Source organism: Panthera leo, chromosome A1 (genome assembly GCF_018350215.1).
Source record: "Panthera leo isolate Ple1 chromosome A1, P.leo_Ple1_pat1.1, whole genome shotgun sequence".
NCBI lineage: Eukaryota > Metazoa > Chordata > Mammalia > Carnivora > Felidae > Panthera > Panthera leo.
In genome coordinates this window covers 27,152,403-27,173,985 of record NC_056679.1, presented here as the reverse complement: position 1 = coordinate 27,173,985, position 21,583 = coordinate 27,152,403, and the positions used below count along the sequence as shown (strand labels likewise).

Here is a 21,583-nt window from a genome sequence, read left to right as displayed (position 1 = left end):
GTATATATATATATATACATGTGTGTATATACATATACGTATATATACACACACACATATACGTACGTATATATATACATGTATATATATACGTATATATATACGTACGTATATGTGTGTGTGTGTGTGTGTGTGTATATATATATATATAATATAGCTACCATGTGTCTATTAATGATTGAATTGTTTCCATTCAAAATTTATATGTTGAAATCTTAGCCCCCTGTACCTCAGAAAATGGTATTTGGAAACAGAGTCATTAGAGGTATGATTCGGTAAGACGAGGTCATAGTGGAATAGCATGGGCCCCTCAGTCCTATACAAATTGTATCATTATCAAAAGCAGAAATTTGGACACTGATACACACAGGGAGGATGTTATGTGAAGATGAAGGCAGAGATTAGGGTGATGCTTCTGCGAGGCACGGAACACCAAGGATTGTAGGGAAACCACCAGAAGTTTGGGGAAGTTCTGGAATAGGTTCTCCCTCACAGCCCTCAGAAGGAACCACTCCTGCTGACACCTTGATCTTGAACTTCTAACCTCTAGAACCATGAGACAATACATTTCTGCTATTTGGGGCACCTGGGTGGCTCAGTCGGTTAAGCATCCAACTCCTGTGTTCAGTTCAGATAGTGTTCTCGCGTTTGTGAGTTCAAGCCCCACGTTGGGCTTGACCTTGACAGTACAAAGCCTGCTTGGGATTCTCTTTCTCTCTCCCCCTTTCTCTTCCCCTCCCCCACTTGTTCTCTCTCTCTCTCTCAATAAACATTAAAAAATTAAAAAAAAATGTCTGCAAATTGTACCAAAACCAAAACCAAATCCCACAAAACAAAACTATTTTAAAGTACATTTCCTACTGACAAGGAAATTCTGCAAATGTATGAGAAGCCACAATAACCAAACACCTCTCTCAAGGGGCTGCAGCTTCACAGTCCCTGATGCTGACTCCCGGGCATCCTTCTCCCCGACGGCCGAGCTCACCCTTACCTCCTCAGATTTCCTTCATATTTGAATCTCTGATTGCCTTAACCGTTCCATCAACTTAAAAAAAAAATTTAATGTTTATTTATTTTTGAGAGAGAGAGCATGAGTGGGAAAGAGGCAGAGAGAAAGACAGAGAGAGAGAGAGAGAGAGAGAGAGAGAGAGGATCAGAAGCAGGCTCCAGGCTCTGAGCGATCAGAACAGAGCCTGATGCGGGACTTTAACCCATGGACCATGAGATCATGACCCGGGCTGAAGTTGGACACTTAACCGACTGAGCCACCTAGGCGCCCCCAATTCCATCAACTTTTCAAGCAACTGGGATAATCTTTACTGGAGGAAAAGTGGGCCCATTGCATGAGGCATGAGATGGTAACTGTGGCCTAGGTCTGGCCCCATGGTCTTCGGGGAAATTGACAGACAGACTCTCCTCCCGGCAGGGGCGCCGACACACAGCCCATGTTGGGGCATATGGACAACCCCGGGAGCCTCGCACAGCAGCTGTTACACCAATTTCCAAGTGCGGGGACCTGAGCGGCAACTGTAATGACATTTTCCTGGCTGGCTCTGACCTCTGAATCGCAGTGATTTGTCTAACACACACTGTGAACACCAACCAGTTAGGACTCAAAGCCAAGACTCAAAAATCGCTTTAAAATGGCAGGAGATATTTAAGACATAATTTCTATGAGTTGGTCATTAACTTGCTTATATCCCAATCTGTACATCTTTTTTTTTTTTTTTATAATCCTTTCCTCTCAATTATTTTTCCCTGCTTGGCTAATGTTTCTGTAGCAGTTACCTCTAATCATTAAGACACTTTTGTAGGCAATCCATGCTCCTGAGCTTGGAGAGCAGTCCATATGGATAGGGGCATTAAAACAATATTCTACATACTCTACGTTTTAGTGTCCCATCATTCTATTTCCATTCCCCTTGTTTAAATAAAAACACATTTTTTCCCCCAGAAAAGAGTGGTTAGGTTTGTACGTTCAGAGGGGTGATATAAAATACCGTGTGTGATGACAATTTACGCTGTATCATTGCAAGGTCACTCGAAGGCTCAAACGCTGTTAAGTGATGCTTTCAGATATCAATCCAGCTATGAGTCTCTGGTTCTATTTCCCGACCGCTGAGGCCTCCCCTCCCCTCAAGCCCTCATCCCAGCAGTCCAAGTTCCTTCTCCTCTCTCCAACGCCCCACAGCTCCTGTCTCTTCCTGACAGTTCCACAGACACATCTTTAACTTCAGTGCATGAGGCTGAGGTCTGGCACCCTTCACAAAGGCATAGATACCAGCCTGTTTTTGAAGTTGCCCGTACCCCCCATTCTGGAACTTCATCTTTTCCAGCAACAAACGTGTCTTAAGTATGTACAGTGTGTTCATGAAACCTGACTAGACCCTAAGGATGATCCAAAAGAAGTGAAACCAACCCAGAGTTTACACGTACACCGAGCTTAAAAACAAGCTCCCCATGCTTCTGGAAATCTGTTGGCGTGCTTTTAACTTAAAAGTTCTCAGGTGGTGGGGCGCCTGGGTGGCCCAGATGGTTAAGGGTCCAAGTCTTGATTTCCACGCAGGTCATGACCTCACGGTTCCTGAGTTCGAGCCCCGTGTGGGGCTCTGCATGGACAGCACCGAGCCTGCTTGGCATCCTCTCGCTCCCTCTCTCTCTCTCTCTGCCCCTCTCCCGCTCATCCACAGGCGTGCATGCTCTCGCTCTTTCAAAATAAATCAATAACCATAAAGAAATGTCCTCAGATGCTAAAACCCTTGCGTCGTGATCCACGAGGATTTTTCTGACCATTTTCCACGCGGCTCACCTCCCCCTACAAACCTTTCGACCTCCTAGATTCTCTTCCTTAGCTCCCTGCCTCGCGGGTGTTCTTCTCTAGCCTGATTTTTTTCTGCAGACTCTGCCCTTCTGCAGTCACCGGCACTTTCCTTTCCTTGCTAGCTTGGCGCTTGTCCTTTGTGCTCCTTCACCTTTCCCGGCAAATGGCTCCCGTCTCACATCCGCGGAACGCACGCACCCCTTGCCCTCGCGGAAAAAAAAAGAAAAGTCTGGGCCCAGGTACCTGCTGCATGCCCTGCATGGTCTGTTGCAGGAACTGAAGCTGCTGGTCCTTGGTGACATTGTCCTCCGTTCGGAAAAGCTGCTCTTTCTCCTGTTTCAGCAGCTCCACTTCGTTCCTGTAGGCGTCCAGCTGCCAGCGCAGACTGTCGTTCTCCTCTTTCAGAGCATAGGCCTGAGCAGCCAGGGCTGGAAGGCAAACACACAGAACAAGTTCAGGTCCGTCACCTTCCTGCTTAGACCGGGGCGGGGGGGGGGGGGGGGGGGGGGGGGGATTTCGCGGGATGGGGCGTCTCTCACCCAAATTCTTACCGTTCCCACCAGCTCAGAAACAAACCCCAAATGCCTGGCCCCGGGGCTCTTTGATTCCCGGCTGGTGAGCATCACTTCTTTGGGAATTTTTATCGATTGCATCTGTCCTGTCTGATGGAGGCATGCTTCTGGTGGGCCCAGGAGTCACTCCTCCCCAGTGCTGGCCTCTTGGCCTCTCCCCCAGTCCGAGGCACCCTCTCGCAAGCGGGAACGTGCTGCTAGGTGGGGACAGCACGGGGGCCACTTTCTTTCACCGAATCAGCCTTTCCACAGGTTGAGGCCTGCAGCCACATCCCAGGGGACAGAGGGATCGACACGGACGTCATTCCCCCCCGCACGGCCGCTGGGACAAATCGCACAGATGGCTCGCCCCCTCCTTATCAGGACGGTAGGCTGGCTCCATATGTTTCACCAACAGATTAAAACCCTGCTTCCCTGCAAGGCCGTGACACTCCTTTCTGAAACCGAAAACTCTCCATGTGTGGATTCGGATCTTACTCACGTCTCCATCCTACCGAGAAACCCAGACCGTTACAGAAACGGCAGAGACTGAAAACAGAAGAGTGGGTGGCACAAAGCAACACGGGATGGTTTCCAGCTTCCCGGCTGGGGTCTCTCCCCTGATACTAACCGCCGACTGAGCACCCAGCACGTGAGCGACACCGGACCCGACGATTCGCACGGATTCATCACTTCATCCCCCCTCAGGCCTAGAATGTAGGTGCTGCTCTTAATCCCATTCTTTACAGAGGACAAAAATGAGGCACAGAGAAGCTAGAGAACTTGTCTCGCCCCACAAAGGAAGTATCGTAAACAGTCTTCAAACCTAGTCCTCAAGTCGCTGGGCTTTTTGCCCGTCCAGATGCGTTTAGTTCTCATCAGACCGTTTGAAACCCCTCGCGACTTCTCTCCCCCTCCACTCTCCCACCAGTTGCCCACACTTTCTTCCCCCTCCCACAGAAAATGCATTCTCTATTCTTGTAAGCAAGAGAAAAGAGAAGGAGAAATTTCAAAACTTATCAGAAACTTCTTCAAAGAAGTGACTTCCGGTTTGTAAGGGCATGACGTGAGGCCTATTGGCCAGCAGGTTCTCAGTACGTGCTCATTTCCACCCCCTCCCCCAACCAGTGCCAATCAGAGACCACTGGGGGTCAGCCTCTTGGATGTTCTACCTTCACATTACAGTATGCAGATAATAGATCTTTACAGAAGTGCTCTGAGACCCCAGTGAATTCTCTCCTCAAATATCAAACCTCAAATTATGTTAATAATAGTTTTATAGTTGAGTGGTTTATAGTATTCTGCTTTGCAAAATGATTATGTATAGTACACATGGAAATACTAATCAAATAGAACATGCAATTAACCAGAAAATTCCCTACCTCAAACCATTAGGGATCAATTAGTCAACACGCAGTTACTGCATACATACTCTGTGCCCAGGCCTGCCTGGGCATCCTGGAGCACAGAAGGAGGAGCCAGAATATGTCTTCTCTCAGGCAGCTTAGAAGATCAGAGAAACTGATACATTTGAAAAGAAACAAATACGTTCAAGGGAAGAGAGAACAGCCTGACGGCTGGCCTATAGTAGGCATTTGATGAATGCTCGTTGAATGAACAAATAAATGAGCAACTTAGTGTCGAGGGAATTCATCCTGTTGGGGCTCAGAGAAGAGAAAGGAAGATGCGGACCAGAATGATAAAAGAGGGCCTGGAAGGCTCAAGAACTGGGGAAGGATGTCTGAGTCTGGACAGGGCAAGAGCATAAGCAAAAGTTCAGGGAAGATAATTTCAGGGAGACCACTTGGGGCAGGAAGGAGGGAAGCTTGACCAAAAAGGCACATGTCGGTCTGGAGGCAGTGAGGGAAAGGCGGGCTGTGTCACGGGATGAGAGGGGATGGAACTCAGAAGTCAGGCTAGAGAGTGAGATTCAAGTGGGGCAGCTGATGGAGAACCATGCCAGGTGCCCGGGCAGCGGAAGGACACAACGGAATTGGTGATTTAGTAAGATTAGTTTGGCACTGGTGCGTGGAATGAACTAGAGGCTGCAGGGAATGAATGAAGGAAATTTTATTTGGTGTCTGTGTGTGTGCAAAACCAAGGAGCAGCCAATTTTACAGTTTCCGGGGACTTACTCATAAAATCGGAAACGACCCAGGGTATAGCCAGGAGCATGAGCTACTGTTTTCTAACATCACACTGCCCAACTCCAGATCTTGTCCACACCCCATGACACCAACTCCTGACAACTCAGTTTACCAATCCGCAAGGAAATGGTTATGAGGCATCATTTGAGAGGGATGCTGTAATAGGGCAAAATTACAGAAAATGCAAATGATGAAAAAAATGTTGGCACCACATAAGCACATTACTACATTTAGTAGCATTCAAAGACACTTAAGTCATTTCCTTAGGAAGCTCTATTTGGCCCTTTTTCAATTTAGAGTGGCATTTTTATTATCATAACTGATAGCAGGTGTTTGTGAAGAAATCGATTAGTATGCAGGGATGGAAATTACATTTTCCAAATGAATTGCATAGTCTGCAAGATACGCTGAAATCTGTGTAGCAAAATGCAAGCAGTTATAAAGCATGTGCCAGCAACATTATTTAAATAAATTATCTGAACATAAATACATATAGGAGAGTGCACCATCCATTATTTCACGGGCTCTCTTAGAAGCCTGTGTAACGGCAGTGCTGACAGTTATTCTTGGCTGAGCCGAGTGGCCACTATTCTTGCCAAGGAAGAGACAATGCTGTTTGCATTTCTGGAATAGGAATATGATATCATTATATACATATACATATACATATACATACATACATATACATATATACGTATATGTGTATATGTATATATGTATATGTGTATATATATATATATATATATATATATATAATTTTTTTAAAAAGCAGCTGTAACTCTCCTCCCTCCACCCCAAATCAATACCATAGCCAATCCCATCAACGTTTTTATAACTGAGGCATATAACTAATTTACATTCCTGATTAAATGATTTCAAGCTTGATAGTTGCAAAAAAAAAAAATGGTTACTCATGTGGCAGCAAAGTGGTTATTTCTACAGGGTGAGAAATTGTATATTGACTCCACTTAACTTCAGGCCACCTGTTTGTAAACATTGTTAAGTGTCATGGGCAGCCCTGAATGCACCCCTCACATGAGGCTTCTGGGAACATTATGTTCCTTGAGCCCGGAAAGAAACAAAGTCCTGATAATTCCTAGCTTAATATCATTTTTTCAGGATATTAAAAATTCAGTAACTTGACCAAGTTCCATTCTTTCATTTCTCTCCCTTCGTCTTTACTCTTTAGCTCTTCCCAGGACACTGTGTTAAATGAAACAGTCTTGAAAAATGTGTAATCAAGCTTCCATGATAAAATTTACCCTTGAGAGACTGCATAACAGATTCACTATTCAAATAAGCGTAAGGACTAAAAATAACCTACGGTGTGTGTCTTTTTGTAAGATTCCCTGAGGAGTGTACTATGTTCCGATAAATGGAATATTTAGCTAAGAGCCACCACCTGTGGATTACCCATTTGCAATAATTAACACAAAAAGAATACAATGAGCCTTCAAATGTAAACTACTCTTCTGAATCCAATGAAATCTTCCTTTGGTGATTCTAGTGGCACCTGAATCTATTGGTGCCTCTGGATTATCAGTAATTCACTCACAACCAACCAGATTATTGAGAAGATGGGGCATCCAAAGGGGAAGGGCAGTGCAGTTGTTCCGACCCTAGAAAAATTGTTCCCGCAATTTTCTGATTGGATCAAAAATGAAACAGCAACAGAAGAAAAACTTTGCCAACCAAGATTAAATTACATTTCAAGAATCAGCACTAGACTACTAAAATTACCAAAGTGACGTCAGTGTAGGAAAATTGATCCAAAGATTAAATTGTACCGCTGAAAAGGAGGTTTAAAGGGATTACAGCAGCTTGCTTTACCCTTTACGAGATTCCATACAAACCATTATTCTTTATATTAATTATGGCCAAAGTGACCTCTTCCTGTCTCCTGTATTACTTACTGTGTTTCCATGGGAACAGAGTGGCAGGCTTAACTTCTTTAAGTAAATAATCTGGGGAAAGCCTTGAAATCTCTCTCTTACCAGCCGGAGCCGGCCTCAGAAAAATAATTAGCCCTATATGAAGAATGTAAGTTATTTTGGGTTATGTCCCGGTAAGCTGACAGTATGTTAATATCTTTTTTCCTGCTCAGGCAAGATGTAACTAAATTAATAAAACACTTTAACATATTATTCCTAACAATATCTGGATGTCTCAAGAACTGTTCATCTTTGTGTCTTTGGGGAACTCCGCGTTTAACATTCTCCCTCTGCTCTGCCAGATGCAGACGTGGAATGCCAGGAGAGGGCTGCTGAACTGTGTGTTTCTTTCCCCCACACAAGAAGCCCTTCTCAAGGATTCATCAGCTGCTGCCCAGACAGGCGGCTGTGCTGACAGAGTCAGAACACGGGATGATATGGAGAGGTCCAAGGCCTGGAAGACACCCCCACGATATCGGTCACCTTCCAGCCCCCCTGGGCTAGTGACTTAGCTACTGGCCAGGCCCCATCTGCCTCTCCCCAAGCCTCTCCTTGCAGGCTGCCTGGCGGGGAGGGGGGGGGTGGGGAGGGGGGTTGCCCTTCTGTGGCAGAGACAGCATGCGGTGCACCCAAACTCATGCTTTTCTTTGCTCAGTGCAGCGTCGTTCCTGACAGGTGAGTGTCCCAGAGGCTGGTGCTCACCAGCGGGGCATGAGGGAGCGAGGGGTGTCTTCTGAATAATGTCTCTTCCCGCTGCTGGAATGGGCCTGGGTCTCTGACTCACCACACACAGGAAAGGTGCCCGGAGACCGACAGTGTCTGCTTAGGGACTGTTCTGTGCTCAAGAATAAACTTTTCGAGGGCGCCCGGGTGGTCAGTCGGTTAAGCGTCCGACTCTCGATCTCAGCTCAGGTCACGATCTCACAGTTTGTAAGTTCAAGCCCCGCGTCGGGCTCTGTGCTGATGGTGTGGAGCCTGCTAGGGATTCTCTCTTTCCCTCTCTCCCTGCTTCCCCTCCACGTATGCGCGCGCGCTCTCTCAAGATAAACAAATACATACAAAAATGAAAAAAAAAAGAATAAGCTTTTTCTTGTCGCTGGGAAGCCCCTGAACATGTGGGCCTTATTTATAAACTAGCTGGTGTTCCTGTAAGCCAGTATTTCCCCCAGTAACGGCCTCCGTCCAGGTTCTCAGGTGGCGGTGGTGCTGACGGGGCCGCGAGCACGCTCTGAGAAATGCTGCTCAGACCATCGCTCGTTCTGTCACCTGGTTCCTGAATTGGGGCTACGGTTGGCTTGTTTGGACAAATCCTTCTGGAGGAAGCTCCATGCCCTGCACCTTTGAGGGCAGTCCTGCCCCGGCCACATCCCAATGCCCTGAGCGCCTCTTTTCGGAGTGAGGGCGAGAGTTCACCCTTCCCCATTTCCCCCAAATAAAAACCAGCAATAAGAATAGTGGTGGTAACAGCTAATAATTTCTAACATGCCAGGCACTGTGCGAGGCATGTGACTTGCACGATCTCCTTGCAGCATCCAAAAACACGATATAGTGAGTATGATCACAGTTTTTATTTTACAGGTGATGGAGCTGGGTTTGAGAGATGCAGGGGTTGGAGGCGCAGGCTTTCCACCCAGTTTACCTCCTGTCCTCGACATAATGCCATTGGGGTAGCCTGGGCGCAGGTAAGTGCTGCAGCCGGAGAGGGAAGGAACCAAGGACACCATGAGAGTGGCAAATTTGTTGCTAAAACAGAAAACGGCTTCCACTTGTGGCACTGTTTGGGGAGCGTTCTGCTTGAGGCCCTATTTTAACACAGACACACAAGTCTCTTCTGCAGGAGAATCTTGGGAATGATCCAGAGGGAAGGACCCGTCTGGCCCCCTTTGGACAGTCTTGACGCCTGACTCAGACCACTTAGGGATCCTCCTTCTGCCCCCCCGTGTCTCTCTCCTCTGAAATGGCCACACTGATAGTCACGAACTGCCGAGCTCCTGAGCCGCAGTTGGTTAATAAGGCTCCATTGGGACAGCTGTGTCCAGGGGTGCCTGGGTGGCTCAGTTGGTTTTTGGGTGTCTGACTTCAGCTCAGGACGTGATCTCGCGGTCCGTGAGTTCGAGCCCCGCGTCAGGCTCTGTGCTGACAGCTCGGAGCCTGGAGCCTGCTTCAGATTCTGTGTCTCCCTCTCTCTCTGCCCCTCCTCCACTCACACTCTGCCTTGCTCTCAAGAATAAATAAACATTAAAATATATATATATTTATTTAAAAATTATATATAATATATTTATATATTATATATAATATATTATAATATATATTATAATAATATATAAATATATATTTATAAAATATCTATATATAAATATATATATTTATATATATATTTATAAAATATATATTTATATATATATTTATAAAATATATATATAATATAAATATAAAAATATATATTATATATTATTATATATTATATATGTTATATATATTATATATTATATATAAATATATATTATATAATATATATTTATATATTATATAATATATATTTATATATTATATATAATATATATTTATATAATATATATAATATATATTATATATTATATAATATATATTTATATAATATATATAATATATATTATATATTATATATAATATATATTTATATATTATATATAAATATATATTATATATTAATATATATTTATATATTATATATAATATATATTTATATATTATATATAATATATAAATATATATATGCCTCCTCCTCCCCCAACTCTCTGACCTCACCTGTGTGGTTGCTCTGTCATGTGCCTTCAGTTACAGTAAAGGCGATGGAAAAACCTCTCTTCCTACCGAGTCCTGTCCCCAAGATGTCCTCTGAACAGGCCAAGGAAAGCCCAAGACAAGACCCGGGCCTGCCCTCAGCTGACCAGGGGAAGGAAGGCCTGGGGTCCTTGGGCTGCTGCCATGTCGGTGCCTCCCAGTGTCCAGACACAGAGCTGAAGGGCATCATGGCCCCGCTGCCCGGCCAGGCTCCTGCTAGACAGCCTCCTATGGTCCCAACAAACTGTAATCGATCTGTTTCTCAGTCACACCTGTATCACCGCGGAAGCAGCAATCTTCCTCAAATTGCTCACGGAAATTCCTTCTGCTACATTTTTGCAGGATTATTATTATTACAACTTAGCATTGACATAACATTTTATATTTGCAGTGTGCATTATAGCCTGCACATTAGCTATTATTAGGGAGAGCTAAACAGAAGCACAATGCGGTGTCTATTTCCATCTTTGTGTGAGGCCGGTGGAATAAGGGTAATTTGGAGAGTGCAGGTAAGCTAGATCCTGTTATTATAATGGCTTAAATTCGAGTCTGGAGGCACAACCCACAGCTGGCAAAAAAAACAGGAAAATCAGGAAAAAAGCCCCGTCTGTCTCCCCTTCCACACAGCTCATCCTCCCCAAGGGGTCTGCGCCCCGGAGCAGCAGCCACAAGGTGCTGCGGGGTGCAGACACCACGGAGAATTCACATCATGCCTTCTTGCTTTGCCACCGACCTTATTCTCCTCTGATGCCACCCCCAGCTTCCCCCATCGTCCCCAGGGCAAAATGAGCGGAGAGGCTTGCCCACTCCTTTCAACAGCAGGATAAGCCTGCAATTTAAAGTACTGTTGAAGGATGCTGGGTGGGGGTGAGGGACGCCTTTCAAGGACTCGGGCGAGCACAGATCAAGACCCAGCAGTCTCTGGGAGAGGGTGGCCAGACTGCCAGGGCAGGATGAGGGGGAAGGAGGGGAGAGGGGGTTGGGTTGTTGGAGTCCCAAACCCAGGCAGCAGGGCTACCGAGAGGGGCATTTCTCCCCTCAACTCCAGCTCTCCCCCCCCCCCCGCCCCCCTTTACTTTTTTTGATCAGATGTCAGTTTTCTTTTTCATTTTCAATGTTGACCTCCAAGAGTCAGGACTACCTCTTTTCTACCTTCTGAAGGCTTTAGAGATTCCTTTTCAGAGCAGACTCAGACCAAGATAAATCTCACAACGACACAGGTTTCGGGGGCGTGGGAACGCCTCCCCCGGCCATGGCCGCCACCCTCGCACACAGAGCGCCCCCCTTGGGTACAACTCTGCACCACTGGCTTTTAGCTCTGGGCCGCTGCACCCTTCGTAGCGGTTGGTCTTGTCCAACCAGAGAAGCCTGAATCACAACCTCTCCCCTGAAGGAATTCCTCGTCTCATTTCTCATTTCCTCACCTGCCTGCGGCGTAAGGACCTCACCTCCTTCCCCCACTAACTTGCGGATTCCTTGGTCATTTCTCATTTTCTTCAAGACACCTTCCCCTCAAGAAGTGGGGATTTCCTGCTCCTACTAACACCTCCCCAGACACACACACACACACACACACACACACACACACACTCTTGAACTGGTGGTTTCCACCACATAAAACACATCCACACTCGGAAATGTGAAGAGAAGCTCAGCCTGAACCTCAACATTCTCAGATGTAGGCACCATCTTTTGCAAGGAATAGCAACTTTTCCCACAGTTTTTTTTTTTTTTTTTTTTTTTTTTAATCTTAGCACACACATCATATACTTGGGGCAACAAAGAGGAGTTGCACAGAAAACGCTTTTCTCCCCTCAGTTTTTTGTGCTTTATATAAACGTTAACTATCCAGTCTGCTAAGAGAGAACCAAGACTTTGCTCTCAAGCCTTTTTTGGGGGTGGGGAGGGCAGGGGGGAAGTGGTGGGTGGGGACTGTGCTTGGGCTGCCCGTGAAGTCTCATCCTCTCCACTCTCCTGGTCACCAGTGTTGAGACTGATTGATGCGCACGTATTTGTGCCTGACATTAGGGCAGAAAGAATTCCTGTCCTCTCTAAGTACGTAACCACAGTAGAACCACATTGGTATGAATAACTGAGGCCAGTATTCCTCCAAGTTTCCTCTACCCGCAGCCCTCATTTGTTCCACTTTGGTATCTTAAAGGGGAATTCTTGGAGCTATCCCATCCCAGACCCTCTGAATCTGAGGGTCTGGAATGGGGTCTGAGGATGTGCCTTTCAACGACCATCCAGGGCGGGCTGAACGCATGCCAAAGTTTTAGAGCCGCTTCCCTGGCCCGTAGGGACCGGATCCCCGTTCCTTCGTAACTTTCTTCCAGTCTTACATTTCTTTCGTCATTTTTTTTTGACACCTGCTTTCTCTGAGCCTTTTCTGGCAGCTTTTCTGTTCTTAAAAGGACCTTCTCGTGTCCAGCTTTTACCCTCCAACATGGCCGCCGAGGCCTCTCCGCCATCTGCCTTGCCTTCTCGCATTTCATCAATCTATCCACCTGTTCCTCTCTGAACGCTACTTACTGCCTCTCCCGTGATGATATTGTGACTGAATGCTTTCATAAATCCTCCCGGCAGTGTCTCCAAAACACATTTTTCTGATCTACTGGATGTTGTTGCGTATTCGTTTTCTTCGCAGCCATATTTCTGGAGAAAGTGCCTGCTGCAGCAGGTCCGTGGCTTGCGCCCCGGAGAGGCCCAGCCCAACCTCTGTGCCCGGTGGGAACTAATGACCCTTGGCCAGGGGTCCTGACACCAGCTTCTTACTGAGGAGAGGGGGCCCATCTCTGCTTGTCTCTAACCACTGATGGATGAGAAAACAGTTCCTGGCTATTCTCCTAGAGTCTGAGAAAAGCAGAGACTCTGTACTTGGCCTTCCCCACGTTTTTCTGCATCAGACTACCCTCATTTTTTTTTTGTCTTTCCTCCCAAACAACCCTTTTCCGATTAGCCAGAGGATGCTTCACATGTTCCTCACGCAGCTATGACGAAGGGGGGTTCTCCACCAGTGTCACGCATGCCACACTTAAACCAATAAACTAGCTCCCTTTCATTTCTTCTTTCTCTGGTCCTTGGTGATTTGCCATGTCAGTCACTTCCTTTCCCCTAAACATTTTTATCTTTTACTTCATTTTCTTACCTTAAAATTTGTTATGCTTATTTATTGTTTGAGAGAGAGAGGGAGAGCGCGAGAGAGCGAGCAAGCCAGGGAGGGGCAGAGAGAGGGACAGAAAGAAATCCCAAGCAGGCTCCGCGCTGTCAGCCCAGAGCCCGACTTGGGGTTCAAACTCGCAAACTGTGAGATCATGGCCAGAGCTGAAACCGAGTGCCGGGCACTTAACCGACAGAGCTGCCCCGGTGCCCCACCTTTTACTTCATGTTCATTTTCTTCTCATCCTTTATTACCTTACCTCAACCTGTTTCTTCCCCCCGTTCTTTCTATTATTGACGGACATCAGTCCCCATGTCACGTGCCAGTAGTTTTCAAGCCTTTGTGTGGCAGAAATACCTGAGGACTATTTCATAACTCACGTGAGTGGGCATTAACTCCCAGCCGTTGCCAGGAAAGCTTCCCAGCTCTTTCTCACGCGGAGCCAGGGCTGTGAATCACTCATCTACACCTTCTGTCACTGCTCACCGGTATCAGTCTTCCACGTTGCCATAGTACCAGGTATTTGCAAAGTGCCACGGAGCCCCTTCCTCGGTCATTTCTTACGACCTCAAGTAAACTCTCTTAGGATGAGCCCCACGTTACTATCGAGAAGGCTGGGGCTTGGAAGAGACACATTGTTTGCCAAGCCACTCCAGAAACAAAACTCAGCTACTTCCAGAGGCCTCTAACTTCATCTGGCTCGAAGTTATTTCTTTATTATGTTCAGTGTCTCTAAACGCTTCCAGGAATACCGGTTCTCACTCGTCTATCCACTTCCTTAGAGCCTTTCTAATGATTTTGCCACCCAAAGGACCCCCTCATCAAATGAGTGTCAGGGTGAACTTGGCCTTCCTTAGGCCCAGAGAATAGGAAGGAAGGAAATGTGGAAGGAAGCCTTCCAAAACCGTATTTTCAGAACCCTTGATTTCCCCTCCCTTAAGATGGCTCTAGTTCACATTCTTAACGTTTATTTATTTTTGAGACAGAGAGAGACAGAGCATGGACAGGGGAGGGGCAGAGAGAGAGGGAGACAAGGAATCTGAAACGGGCTCCAGGCTCTGAGCTGCCGGCACAGAGCCCGACGCGGGGCTCGAACTCACGGACCGCGAGATCATGACCTGAGCCGAAGCCGGACGCTTAACCGACTGAGCCACCCAGGCGCCCCTAGTTCACATTCTTCAACGGGACACATCTTCTCGTTACTGCTTTCACCCCCAGAGCTTGAGTGCTACAAAAGCCTGCTTCAACAAACCCCACATTCATCTTCCCCGAGTCCTTGGGCAGGGAGAAGTGCACGGATTTTAAAAACTGTCTAAATGGCTAAATTATAGCAATTTTTCTCTGGGAGAGAGTTGTTCAGATATTAAAACCTTCTATGTACTGAGTGTGATAATCTTTCTCACATTCCCACAAAAAAAAAAAAAAAAGAGCAGTTTTTGCTTTGCTCATTAAAATGATTTGTTTTTGGTTTTTGATGAGTGTAATTTCTCAGGTAGCAATGTTTCATTCTTACTAGCAACTCCTTAAAAACCCTCTGCAAGTGCGGAAGCCCCAGTTAAGCACTATTAATCAAATGCTAAATGCTTTTAAACAGCTCTACCCCCTTTTTTCTAATTGAGAAATAGAGCTGTTTGGGCAAGTTTATGGGGTGACCTTGATTGAATTAAAGAGGTCAGGGATGGAACAGACTTCAAACTCATATTCAATGATTTTAAAGAAATGACTTCCCTCCAATTAAGCAGGAATTAGCATGAAATATTTTGTTTCCGAAAGGTTAAAGGAATTCCTCTGAGAAACCAGCTCTCTTGTTGCCTGTTCTTTATTGAACACGAGAGAGAAGGCACCACGGATAGTTTCAGAGAAAGTGCTTTGTTAACATGGTGCTGATGAGCTGGCATCGATGATAACATTCCTTAGAGTCACAAATGCTGTATCGAAGGGGCAAAAAGTCCAATTTAAGTTTTAATTTCTGTTTCAAAAGCCCAAAGACCCAACAACTTCCAATGACTAAGAAAAATCAAGTTACATTTTCCATCTGCGTTAATTTCAACCTAGTTCTAGGGGCAAAGTTTCACATATTACTTTATTTCTTTGCTGTTCCTCATTTCAGTTCCATCCCTAACCTTGCCATAGTCTCCCACCTTTTAATGGTCTGAAGGGACAGGTTCTTCTCTCTGCTCTAAATAGTAACACACAGAGTTTGTGACACCGAGTTATGGAAGCAGGATTGTCCAGAGGAAGGAGAGGGGACCAGACACGTCGGTGGAGGTTTGGGGACTACAGGGCATTGTTTTTGAGGAGCGTTAGTCCTGAGAAGAACACTGGCCGCGCTCTTTTACGTCCCTGCTCCTGCCAACTTCAGAGAGGCATGGAGACACGGATTACACACAGGAGGGTGGCAGAGGGGGTACTACAAGAGGGCAAGAAGGGACTTGAAGGGCACACTCCTCTTCTGAGATTTGGGGCAAGTTAGTAAACCTCCATTAGAGCTCAGGATCCTCATCTGAAAAACATGGTCAGTACTGGGAGGATTAAACAGACAATAGTTGTGGGGTTTTTGTTGTTGTTGTTGTTTTTATTTTTTGGAGGGAGGGGTGGTCCCAAACTGAAGGAAAAAAAAGCCCTTCAACAGATTAGAAATTAGTTCTTCCTAGTTTTAATTTCCTATCCCTTCATTTCACAAACTCTTGTCTTTGTACCGTGCGACGCCACATGCTGGCCATTCAGAAAGGAAAAGATCTCAAACTAGTCTTTAAGGAACACACGGGGTGGAAGGCCCGCCCGTGTCATGTTTTTACTCTTCTTTGCTTGCAACAAAGTACAGCCTTCTCCAGGGAGAAGATGGAGTTCAGATGCATAGATTTATACAACCTCTTTTCAGATCATCTCAGCCCCTACGGTTCCTTAGGTCAGGGTGTACCTGCTCGCATGGGCTATAACTCCTGAGGGTCCAGGGGGCCGTGAGCCAGTGCTATTCCAAGAAAGGAGAACTCTGATGATGTGCTGCTAGGATTCTTCACAGCACACAAGCAACGCTCTCAGATCAAAGACCGAGTCTTGATTAGTCTTACAAGACTTTGTGTGCTAATTTCTCTCCTTAATCTGGTACTTCGAGACAAGTGGTCTCATGGTCCCGTACACGGCATTAAGAATTCTGTGAATATTTGTTTTAATTTTATCACCGCTTTGTAGTATGACATTGCTTGGCACATTGCATGGTAGCAAAGAGCTAAGGACAGAGAAATGGATAACTTTAGGGTGCTCGGGTCACATAAACTATCCTAGAAAAGCGTGGGATGGCAGGTGGAGACAATTCCTGAGAAATGGACTGGTAAATCACTAAAAGAAGAGTAACCTACCTCTACAAGATTTGCCAAATACGTGTTGTCACTGAAGTTGTGTCTGAACGCTTGTAATTACAAAAACCTGAAACTTGCAGAATTTATCTGACATTCCAACTAATTACTGTTAGGGGGGAAACAACAACAACAACAACAACAACAACAACAACACATTTTTCTCATTAAATTAAAACATGGGTTGGGCAGGGAGAGGGCATAATACTTGTAAGATCTCTCCTGGGTCAAAACTTCCCTGAGACTGTGCATCTCAATAGGATTGGTATTATCGTAGATGCTGTCCCTCTGATCTTTAAGACTTATTGAGAGGTACATCTCATAAAAAAAAAAAAAAAAGCCCCAGGAACAATGAAACAGGGACAGCACTACAATAAGTCCTGAAATTAGATGGTCAACAAACTGGTGATCTTCTCATATGCTCTCCCAGACCCTAGGGATGCAAAGGATATATGGGATGAGATGGGGAATAAAAGGGCTAATATTGTGGTTCAGATCATTCCAGACTGACCATCAAGACCGTGCCTGTGTTTTGAGAAGTACCTTGATTTTTCTCTTTACTTTTCTGGAGAGCTGGGGAGTGGAAAACACGAGTTGTGACAGGGTGTAGGGTTTGCCAAAGGAAATGCGTGATGGCACGGCTCTTTCCCCGTGCACTTCACCTCTTCAAAGCATTTCTTCTTCTTGCCTAAAGCCATAGAACAGATTGCTTTTGAGGAAATAAATATCACTCAACTAGAAAAGAGACTGTGCCAATTTCCTGAGTATTTTTAAAAACTGGCATTTCTGTTGGAATGGGCCTAAAAACAGTTTGCTGGATGCTCTGCCGATGTTGAAGTCAACCTCTTTCTAGTCAAAAATACAGAAAATAATGGGGAGACTAAACACGAGCCCCAGTCAGCCTTGTCTGGATTAACATTTTAAGGTAATACACTCTCCAGTCTACCTTTGCCTCCAAATGGCATCATGGCGCCACGCACGTCACAGGCTTTCAAAATCCTTGGTTGATTTTATTTGGTTACAGCCTCTTATGAAGCCACTTAAAGCATTTGGGGGAGATTCTGGAGCTTTACTCCATCAAATTTAGTGGTGCCTTGTGAAGGTCATTAACCAGGAAAGAAGGAAAGTAGCACTGAGCTCTAGACTGTCCACTTGCTATCTTGGGGAACTAACATAACTTCTCAACATGTGACTGCATCTTCCTGTCTGTGAAAACAGAAAGGGGTTGTGCAAGATGATTTCTAAGGGTCTCTTCCACATCTGAAGAGACTCATCATTGCCATTCCTGGCAGGTAAGAATTCAACAGCAGAATTCAAAAGCAGAATTCAACAGAATTCAACAGCACATGTCTGCCCGGTTTAGAACTTGAATTATTTCTTGACTCTTAATCTAAGAGCTATACAAATATGATCAGTCCTTGAAACAGGAAATTGTAAGACAATGGGGTCTGGAAATTAAATGTGGAAATTCCCTAATGTAAAGCAAAAGGAGGCAACTCAATAAGTTTCCATTATCTGACACTGGTTACTACTTTTAATTTTCTTGTTTGACTGGAAATGGCTAGGTATTCCCCAATCAATGTGAATTTTATCACACGTTCTCCGAGGTAATTTAAAAATTAATACTTACTACTTATTAGTTTAATTATTAAAATAATACATGTATATACTGTGGAAATTTCTGAGATGCAAAGAGAAGAAAACAAAAATCACCTATAATCACACCGCCCAGAAATAATCGCTGAATATTTTGACCCATATCCTTACATATTTTCCCTAACATACAAGTTATGAATGTAACACATATACAAACCACATGATCCGTACATTGATTTGTAACTGATTTTATCACTTAGCAATACACTGAGAATCTCTCATGCCATTATATAGGCTTCCAGAATATGATCTTTCTCAAGGCTGTTTATGGATATATAATTCATTAACCAATATCCCAGTGTTAGATATTTACATGTTTCTAAAGTGATTCGATAACTGAAAATTTAGGTAACTGCATTGTCAATGGCCCATTTGCCTTAAGTGGAAAGCAAGGGCCTCTGGGACACAGCGAGCGGCTCTGGAAGTCATGGTGGGCTCATTAAGAACCTGCAACACCCTACCCGAAGCACTATGATGAATACACTCTGTCTTGCAACTTCTGCTCTAGAAATGATTCTTCCTACTTCTCTGCTACTGACGGGGAGTCTAAAATAAAGTTCCCTTTCCCTAGCCTCTTCCCAGAAGGCTTCACACGCTGTGTCCTGAAAACTGGGGGGAAGAGTGGCTGAGCCCTTAGTCCCTCTCTGGTGTCAAGGACGTTCACCCAAATAAAAGAGTTTCTAAGCCACTTGGACATGGGAGAGCTTACTATAATAATAATTTCCAAACTTGCTATAAACTTCAAAGCCCAGGGATTCTAAGTGTAAGCATCATATCACGCAGGGGGAGTTTCCAAGACAGGAAGAAAGTAATTACTTCTTTCAATTACTTTTTTCGGTAGCTATGTGGCACTCCGCTGTGCACGGATACCCGGAATTCTATAGGACTGTGTCTTGTCCTCACTTATCGTATTTATACAGTAGCCTTAGTATCGTCAGGTCTCTGATTAGTGAAGCTTATGGGCGACAGTGTTAGCAGTCAAGGTGCAATAACCGTGTCACCAACTGTGTTTTGATGAACAAAGCAGAATGAACACACGGAAGAATTAGGACAATGATGTTCATAAACAGTACATCAGTGCTAAGAAGTTGGTAATAGCATATGTTTTAATATAGTCTGGTATTGATTCTTTTGGCCAATGTCCCACCTTAACAGTGTTATAGTCACATTTTAAGATTTTAGATGGAGAGGTACAGAAGAAAATCAATAGATACTATCTTTCCACTACCAACCAGCCACATATCTATAGCCTCTCTGCCATACTCACATTTAAGAGATCTAAAAGATGCTTTGGGGACGGCTGGTCCAGTTATCAGGCTTCTAATAACCTCAGGAATCCACTCTGACTACCTCAAAGATTATAGCTTCAACTCCCAGCGATTCACGAAAAAAGAGCTTATGATCCAGAAGAGATACATGCTCATTCTCTATTTTCTCTTTCATTAACATATAAAAAGGAAGCTTAAAAAAACACTCACTTGTTACACAAGAACTGTCTGAAAACAAAATCATACAGAATTATTGTTTCTGAACCCTAAAAACATATAGCAAAGTGCTTATGTAGTTAAGCTGTGGAGAAGAAAAACGATTAGAAGCGAAACTATCTTTTGTAGTATTAAAACTAACAGTTTTCTTCTTTCCTTATTCTTAATCATTAGATTTTCCAAAATGACCAAGCATTATCTTTATATGAAAAACAGCTTTTATTTTTAAAACGTTACATGCTGCTGGAGGGCAGTGAGCTGATCTACTGAAAGTATTTTCTATCTACTAAAAGTATTTCTAGTATTCACCAACTAGAATCACTCGATTCTAACTGACACTTGACAAAAGTCAGTGTCGAAGAGGATAATCCTTATTTCATAACCAGAAACTCCCACTTATTATTTACAAGCGAAAAGGAACAATTAGGAATAAACATTACTAAGGAATTCTTCCTTATGTTTAGGAAAGAAAAACAAAAACTTACAAACTTACCCAGATCCTGTCATCTAAAGTCCCTCAAAAATATTCTGATTTTTTCCAGAAGTTGTGCAAACCACACTTAAATCCCAACAACACTGTGTTAATTTTGCTCAAATCCGAGCTGAAAACATATTTTAACATCCTGTCAGAATGAGATACTAAGAGTGTCGATAAAATGACACTAAAATAAATGTAAATTTAGACTGTGGTTACAAGTGGCTGCCTGAGTCTGGGAAGATGTTAGGTTGCTATAGTATTTTCCATAGCAACTTTGAGTCTTATTACATAAATATTCCCTCAGTGTCCTTACAGCCTACTAAGAAAACTGGATTAAATCTACTCTCCTATGTAATGATCCTGCCTCAAACTTTATCAGAATGAAATGCCCAGAAAACATAATAAACCGTAATCTAGATCATGGCGCTTTGGCAGGTGCGAGGCGTCAGGGGACCACGGGCTGTGCGTGAGTAGCTGTGCTGTGACCTCATCCCGTGCACGGGCCACTTGTCTACGCTCTTCTCAGGTCAAGGTCTCTGCAGTTCTCCCTTTCTGAGGATGGGCTGTTAACTTCCTCCCTTTTCTCCTCTGATGTCACCAAGCTCCCGGGGCCTCCCGTCACTAGGCAAGAAGCTAGGGTTTCACAGAGCCTCAGCCTGTTCTGCAAAAGCAGCTGGGACCCTGTGCTGGGCTGTCACAGCAGGAAACCGGCTCCAAGCCAGTGTTGACCAGGAATACAAACTGTTTGAGATCCTCAGCGAGGGCTCAACTGGGTTTTGTGGGGGTGCAGCACAGTTGCAGGGTTAGAGTATCTGACAAAATCTGCGGTCTCCTAGACACAACGCAATTTCAGCAGAACCAATCAATTTTTACACTAAATGCACGATTATGGAGAATGTGTGCATATGTGAGAGAGATGTCAGGAATATGGCATTATCAGGTACTACACAAAAATAAGATTAATAAGGGGCTAAGCTTAAAAAGAGCTGAGGCTCCAAATGTTACTTTGTAGGACAGATAAACAGTCTGGTTGGACCAGAGTGCTTCCATGACAAAGGAATCCTATGCTAGAGGATCAATTTAATAGCATCCGTCTCTTGCATTTAAAAGGTAAGGCAATTTACAAAAATAATTATTTCTACGCTTTTTAAAACCATGTCCTTTATGAAAGGG

The 21,583-nt window shown here is 44.5% G+C and overlaps 1 protein-coding gene across 2 annotated transcripts in view; it reads right to left on the bottom strand.

Moving 5' to 3' along the window:
* Positions 1-21,583, bottom strand: part of ENOX1 (ecto-NOX disulfide-thiol exchanger 1) — a 271,832-nt gene that overhangs the window by 89,876 nt on the left and 160,373 nt on the right. For both annotated transcript variants that reach the window (XM_042924563.1, XM_042924649.1), the window contains exon 11: positions 3,065-3,249. In XM_042924563.1, coding sequence (XP_042780497.1) covers positions 3,065-3,249 — 185 coding nt within the window. The remainder of the gene's footprint in view (positions 1-3,064; positions 3,250-21,583) is intronic.